Genomic DNA, 7,686 nt, shown 5'->3' with positions numbered 1-7,686 from the left:
GTGTCTACAAGTTGCTAGGATAAAGTCAGCACCTGTGCTCTGATCAGCACCCACCTCACTGCAGTACACTGTGGGATTTCATTTGTCTTGCTTCATCACTCCTGCACAGATGCAGTGGTTGTTGTAGTAATGTGCAATTGTTGACTGCAAAATGGGGTTGCATAAATGGAAAGAGCATTTTAAAAAGAGGAGGTATGTCAGTAAGATTTTTGGTGCTGTGCACTCCATGCTTGACCCATTCCCCTTGTCTATACTGCAAGGGTAAATGTACTTGTAAAGGCAGCGTCGCCATTTTCTGATGAACCAAGACACGGCCATACTTTCTGCACACTTACAGCTCCTTAAATGCTGTCCCCCAGCCCCACTTGCCACTTTGCGTGCCACGTTTTTTGGCATAACATTACCACAATCACACTGGCACCACCTCCATACATTTCGTTTGACCATGTTGCTGTACTAGGGACTTGAATTTGTGCCACAAAGTCCATCCTTTTCTTTCCTTTGCCCTCAAGGTGATTTCCCAGTGCATTGAAGGATGTGGTTGAAATGCACATGTATTTGTTATGTCATACTTTGAAGAAGGTACTCGGCAGGAATGAGGGATCAGCACAGTTCATACACCAGGGCTCTTCATTCACTTTTACACAGCAGCTAGATTTAAAAACAAATTGCCCAGACACAGTTGGCCTGGAAGGAGCAAACGTACAAAAAAAAAAAAAGGCAGATGAAAAACAGACAGCAGTGTGTTCACAGAGCCACAGCCAAACCATCCAAAAAAACTCCTCAGCAGCCACACACCTATTTTAATGGCTGCTGATTAAAGCAGGTGTGACTCATTAACCAACTGACTTTTTTTGGGGGTGTAGTTTGGTTACAATAGAGTTTGATACTAGTGAAGACTCCTCCTTCACAGGGTACATGCATGTTATATATGTAATATGTATGTCATGTTATACACGTATATTTGTGTGTGTGTGTGTTATACTGCAGTTGTGCCTCAGACTCTGTTGCCTTCATATCCATCCCATAAATGGCAGTCCTCAAAACCCAGAACGTTTGAAGAAGCATCAAAAATGTCAATCCGCATACTGTGTGAGTGCTCGAGTCGGAAGCATGCGGAGAATGCAGTCTTAAAAAGCCTTCCATCTTGAGTTGTCCATCTTGAGTTGTGTATTTATGGGCTACACTAATTTAAGGAGGGAGGGAGGGAGGGTGATAACGAGAGAGAGATGGAGAGAGAGAGAGAGAGCGAGAGAGAGAGAGAGAGAGAGAGAGACTGCTCCACGGCTCCTCTGTGCAGAATAGAGTGTGATTGTCGAGAGCCACACATCCTCGGGAAAACCTCCAGCCTACCTGGATGAGATCGAGCTGAGAGCCCGCAGTGTTCTCCACAATTCAGAGTAAGTCACAAACTTCATCTCTATCATAAATGTGAAACCTTTGCATTCTCTGCAAACAAACAGGGATAACTTACAAAAATCCTCCTGTGAAGAGGGTTGTTACTTGGCAGTGTGTATATTTGCACAATGAAGGATACTAACCTGTTGCTCCTTTATTATTATTTGATATGAGCTTTAAGCTCACCGGGTGTTTCCCAAAAACAATCTTGTCCAGTTGTCAGTGGTGAGAGATGTCATTTCTCTATGGATGCATAATTTTAGTGTTTTTTCAGTGTACAGAGGTTTCAGTTGCTAAGCACTCAGTGCAGTTCTTTGAAATGCCTGAATGTGGTTCACTTTGACAGGTCAGAAAGACACGCTCGCTAATGTATTATTTATCTTTTATTGTCGGTGAGACTGACAAGCGTGGAGCAGATTTGACCTCAAATTATATTCATTGTATTACAGCTGCAGTCTGCCAGTCTAGTGGTAAAATACATTAATGCAAATGTAATATGCATTTTCATAAAATGAAATGAAAATGGTCCACATTTTAATGGATGAAATGAAAATTCTTTGACCGATAATTTTTTTCATGTTTATGTATTCACACTGCTGAAAACATGCAAGTTATCAAATCAGTCAGCACTCAGCTGGAAAGCAGTACACTATATACACTGTCACATTTCAGTGTTGAATATTCAATGGAAAGAAATGATTTTTGTGCCGATCTGTCCATTTTTGAAATTCCATTAACTGCAGCCAGTTTGAAAGAGAACTTCATCAACCTGAACTGGATGCTGTCCCCACATATTGTGCTTAAACTTGACTTTAAACCCAAAACATAATAGTAATATTTATAATTTGACCTCCGGCATTCACTCACACTCACTGATCATCACCAGTCAGATCAGTGCGAGTCTCTGTCTGTCAAGGGCACAAGCTGGGAAATTTTAAAATCTTTCAGTTCAGCTGAGACAGTTGCAGCTGTCTCTTGCTTCTTACAAAAAAATAAATCAATTCACGACACCTGCACTTCCTCCTCAGATCAAGCTGGGACATTCATTAAATAGATGATTTTCATTTGGTCTTCCTCTTTGATGCCCACTGCCACAGGGAGTACCCAGGAGGCTGTAATAGGAAAAAGGAATGCCTGACTGGCAGGTCTCGGTCGCTGAGACCCTCTAATTTCCCTCTGCACACGACACAAGCGGCGCACAGAGGGAGAGACGGTGGGGGGTGATTTTCTTGCGCGTGGCCGCCAAACGATGAATCAATCAGAGCCTGCCTCGCCCTTCTCCTGCAACATCAGCCCGAGCTCTGAGCCCCACCTCTTCATCGGCGTCACTAAGAGCGAGCCGTACCACATCACCATCCCCATGACGGCCTTCTATGGCCTGCTCTTCCTGTTTGGCGTCTCCTTCAACGGCGTGAGCGTGCTGACGCTGCTGACCAACGCTCGCATGCGGGCCAGTGCGATCCGGCTCTACCTGCTCAGCCTGGTGCTCTCCGACATCCTGCAGCTGCTCACCGTGCCCGTCACCCTCTACCGCTACTACTGGGAGAGCTACCCCTGGCGGCTGGGAGAGCCGCTCTGCAAGGTCTACTTCATGATCCGCCAGATGTACTGCGCCACCACCAGCTGGACCATCCTGGCCTTCACCACCGAGCGCTACATGGCCATCTGCCACACCATGTGGTCCGTCTCCAGCCTGCAGAGGACCCACCTGCCCTGCCTGCTGGCCTGCGTCTGGCTGCTCTCCCTGGCCTCCTCTGTGCCCTTCGCCCTGGTATATGGACAGGCGCAGGCCTGCGTCCTGGACTACACCGCCACCTCCCCCGAGGAGGCCTTTGCAGTGTCCACCATGTGCGAGATGACAGAAGCGGAGCCCTCACCCGTCTACAGGGCGGCACTGCTAATGAGAGGCATCCTCTGCTTCCTGGTGCCGCTGCTGGCCATCTTCGCGCTCTATGTCGCCATCATCTCACACCTGCTGCGCAACGGGCGCCAGCGGAGTGCCATGGGGCTCACCAGGGTCATGGCGGGGGTTGGCAACCCCTCGCCCCGCCAGCCAAAGGGGAAGCTGCTCTTCAACGAGAAGCGGGCACTCCAGCTCATGGGTAAGAATTGCTTCAGTGCTCCAAGGCCCACAGGGATTATAGCACCATTCACGTGTAGAAGAAGTATATTAAAAAGCTCCTTGGGTTACCTTATTCTCTCCTTAATATGAATCCTGCGTGTTTTAATTCACACCACAGTGTAGCTCTAGCAGCATATGTTACAACTGAGCAATCACGGTTGTCCAGGCAACAGATGTAACCGTACAGTAGCTTCTTCTAACTGTAATCATCACCATTTTCCCATGACCCGACCTGACCTTGGTACCGTTGCTTTTCGTCCTTTCTCAGGCGCAGTGGTGGTGGCCTTCTTCGTGTGCAACTTCCCAGACGTGGCATCCTCGCTCATGCAGGTATACATTGAGGTGTGGTCCGACACGGTGCTCACGGTCTACACAGCGCTCAAGTCCTACCTCTCGTTGCCGCTCTGGTACGTCAACAGCGCCCTGGACCCCATTCTCTTCTGCATCTCCTCCGACACCTTCCGCGGGGCCTGCTGGAAGACCCTGGGCCCGCTCTGGCCCCGCTGCCCCTGGGCCGGCCGGGCGGCGAGAAGGGCGGCTGTGGCTGGAAAGCTGAGCCAGAACTCCTCCGGGACCGTGAGCATGTCGGGGCGGGAAGCATGCGATTAAACGTGGGCTGGCATGGGGGGGTTTAAGGGTATTGCTGTGGCTGTAAGGTGGTGACCCAATAAAAACCTCCCTTACCCATGACTCCTGACCATGGAGGGAGTGCACATGAAGGGGTCTCCTTCCCCAGGCCCACTGGTGATGTCCCCGGCTATCTCTTCTGCCCGGGAGAGTGTTACTCACTTAGATCCAAGAGCCACCTTAACCCTTACCCTGAACTTGCCAATCCACTGTCTTATAAATTATCATTGGGAACCAAACGTCATATCTAAAAGTGCTAAAATGAAAGGAAGTCAATTGAAATTCTGATCTGAATTAAAATGAAAATAGCTCAGAGGCAAAATAAAAATGGACATTTGTAGACCGTTACGAAGGCTGAACGTGATGTCTAAGAGTTGATATTTTGTGGTATTATTACATTTTGTGTTTTCCTGTAGATCTGAGGGGGGGGGGGGGACTCATTGCTTTGGTTGTCAATCAAATTTTTTGTCCTTTTTGCCTTTATACAATATTGCATTTCTCTTAGTGGTTTATGCAATGGCCAAAAAAGGAACAAATATGTAAACATCTGGTCTCTGCCATGCTGAGTTAACATGATTTTCAGAGCTGTGACCTGCATGGAAAAGCTGGTTGGAATATTGTCTGTTGTCTATTAATAGACATGTCATATATCTGCCTAGTTATAGTCATGTAGATGGAGTACACTTGCTTATCATGTGTGTAATTCTTCTCATTTGCATTGGTAAAGGCATCTGTACAGAAAAAAAAGGAGTTAAGGGTTATTTTTAGTGTGCCGAGATAATTGCCTCCTCCAATCTGAACCCATATTGCGACATCTAAATAATGAGAACAAACCCCATAAATGAGCTTAGTTTTTATTTATTTATTTTTTGCACAAGGAAATTGGACAAAGCTGTGGTCCAGATAATGAAAGGAAGGTAAATGGAGATGAATAGACTCACAGACATATATTTTTTATAAACAATACAAAATGTGCAAACTGAAAACAAGGTTGTTGTGTTTTTTCCCACTGAACAGAATGAATAAACTGGATAAGAACATAAAAGGGGGTGATTTGTGCAAATGGGGAACATCTTTAATCATGTGATGTCATTGATTCAATGTTCAAAGCATGTTGCTTCTTTTCAAAGGGAGACAAATGCAATGCATCTTCTTTCGAACATGGCTCCTGTAAATGGGTCATTTTACTATTGAGCGTTTAAATTAGGTGGCTTGAATCAGCTTTTGATATGTTGACTGAAAAAGCAGTTACTGTGCGGTGAAACTCAACTGACGTCGTCTCTGTAACGTAAAAGCTGCTATGCGCCATTAGTACCAGTGGTCTTTCTTTCCTTTCTTTTCCAGCTGTAGATTTTCTATAGTTCCCTTCCCAGCAGTATTGTATAACGTGGAAAATGTAGAGTAGTGCAAGTCTCTTTGAAAAAGATGTGCATTCATTGGTGATAATTAAAATTTTATGAAAGTTCTGTGACATACTGATTTTATTTCCATCTGTCTGTCTATCTATCCATACATCTACAGCTGTGATAATTTAACATGTTTTCAGAGTTTCTCTGGGTGAAATGCTGAGCAGTGAGCACCTTCTGCCTGAACTGGGGCCTGGGTAATTTCAGCTCAGTAATTGACATAATTAACAGCTCAACAACTGGAACAAAAAGACACCTGAATCTGGCATGCTGAGACCACAGTTACCTAGGCCTTCTTGTAAGAACGCTGCATGCGTTGGTTTTTTTTTTTTCTTTTTTTTTTTAAAAAAAATCTGTTTCTTGAGCAGGTCAGGGCTGCTCAAGTATGACCGCTTGCTCCACATGCTGGTTTTTGTTCCAGTCACTATCTCAGTTAGGGGAGTGTAAAACATCCAATTTAATTACTGACATTGGGGTATTTCTCTTTACACTGATTTTAAAAGAATTTAGGACTGTCTTGTCTTTACCATTTGCTTTAATTCTGAACTCCTCATTTTCCACTGGCAAGGGTGTCATTTACATGCATTTATACTTTCAGTGGCAATTGGAGACTGAGGCCTTACAAACCCAAAAAAAGGTTGGAACTGTTACCTTCCTTCAACAGCTCTGATATTTTAACCAATCATGTCACTCTGCTACGGAGAATAAATATTGGATCACAGATAAGTGATTGACTGTACATGGAAGCTCAACCCATAATGTGGTTCATAAAGCCTTAGTCTCCCTTTCTGCATTCAGGGCTTGATTCAACCCACTAATCAGTGAATCCATCAATGAGATGTTACTTACGATCCTGTTTTCAAAGGAATTGCTACAGATTGCATTACAGAAGGCGAAAGTGTTCATTTTCTGAGCACTGATCCAATTGGTTAGCAAAACCTTGAACAAATACCAGATTTTCGTTTTTCATGCTTCACAGGCCTCCTTCTGACATAACCAGGCATAAGAGAGCAGGTGGCTTTGGAGGAGGAACCCAAAAAGGCAATCAATTAATGGCTCCTTACACTGAAGGAGTTGTGATTTTCAAGGAGCGGAAAAACATCTTATATATAAGGGCTCTTCCTGGAAAATTGGTATCAGAAATAAACCTGGGCTATAAATGGTAAAAAGGAATTAACAGTCAGAAATCATGTCTTTCATTAGAAAAAAAAATGCTTAGGCATGCTTCATATTTACATAACATTTAGACACACCGTTTATTGCTCCAGAGTATCTATTAGTGATATACGAATATCTTGAGCAACTTTATCAGAAATGTTTTTTTGAACCATTTCAGTTCCATTTGGAAAAAAAAAAACCGGCTGAGTTATTATTAGAATAATCTAAGGGTCATCGTCAGCACTTCCTGTAAGAAACGAATAGATATCTACATTTTAGGCCATGGCCGAACAAAGATTCTAATGTCTATGTATATTTATGAATCATTTATATTTGGGAATCATTTAAAACTATCCAGGTGCGCTGTAGCTACCTGCGGGTCTTGAAGAATGCATGTAGCTGCCAAAGCGGCGACAATACAGCTACCGGAAATTTCACAAAGATCCTTATTTTTAAATAACAATCAAATTTCAATCAATGGAAAACTGTTTGAGATACTGTACGTCAAGAACTCATTCAACAGCTTTAGAACAACACACGCGAATCCAGGATCTGATGTCATCGTAATTCGCCACTTAGGTGATTCGTTTGGCATTCGTTTTAACTTAAAAAATGCCAATCGTTTACAGTTTGTCAGAATGATGAAGCCACAAATGTTCACTTTCGATTGTGCCCCAGTCAGCGGTTATATACTGCTATGTATTTTCGAGCCAGAGACGTAAATTCCTGCGTGTTCTCAACAATAACAGAATTCACCAATTCTCGACTTCAGTTGCGTTGTGTAAGGTTGTAGCTTAACCTGCCATCTAGCTAGATAGATAGATAGATAGATATCCTACAACGTCAATTCAAATACACCAATCAGAGACCAAAGCTATAGCCAACGGTAACTTCTACGCCCAACTCTACCAACAGACCAATCGTAGGTACAGGAGGCGGAGCAAAGAGGAGAACGGCGGAAGATTCAAATAGAAG

General features: G+C 44.0%; 1 protein-coding gene across 1 annotated transcript; it reads left to right on the top strand.

Moving 5' to 3' along the window:
* Window positions 1–2,647: 2,647 nt before the first annotated feature.
* LOC118790405 (neurotensin receptor type 1-like) lies at window positions 2,648–4,129 on the top strand. The gene is made up of 2 exons (XM_036547308.1): window positions 2,648–3,500; window positions 3,789–4,129. The coding sequence occupies exons 1-2, from the start codon at window positions 2,648–2,650 to the stop codon at window positions 4,127–4,129; spliced, it is 1,194 nt and encodes a 397-aa protein (XP_036403201.1).
* The last annotated feature ends 3,557 nt before the right edge of the window (window positions 4,130–7,686 follow it).

This window comes from Megalops cyprinoides, chromosome 15 (assembly GCF_013368585.1).
Source record: "Megalops cyprinoides isolate fMegCyp1 chromosome 15, fMegCyp1.pri, whole genome shotgun sequence".
In the NCBI taxonomy this organism is placed as follows: Eukaryota; Metazoa; Chordata; class Actinopteri; order Elopiformes; family Megalopidae; genus Megalops; species Megalops cyprinoides.
Note: the sequence above shows the minus strand (reverse complement) of the source record. Positions and strands in the feature narration are given on the sequence as shown.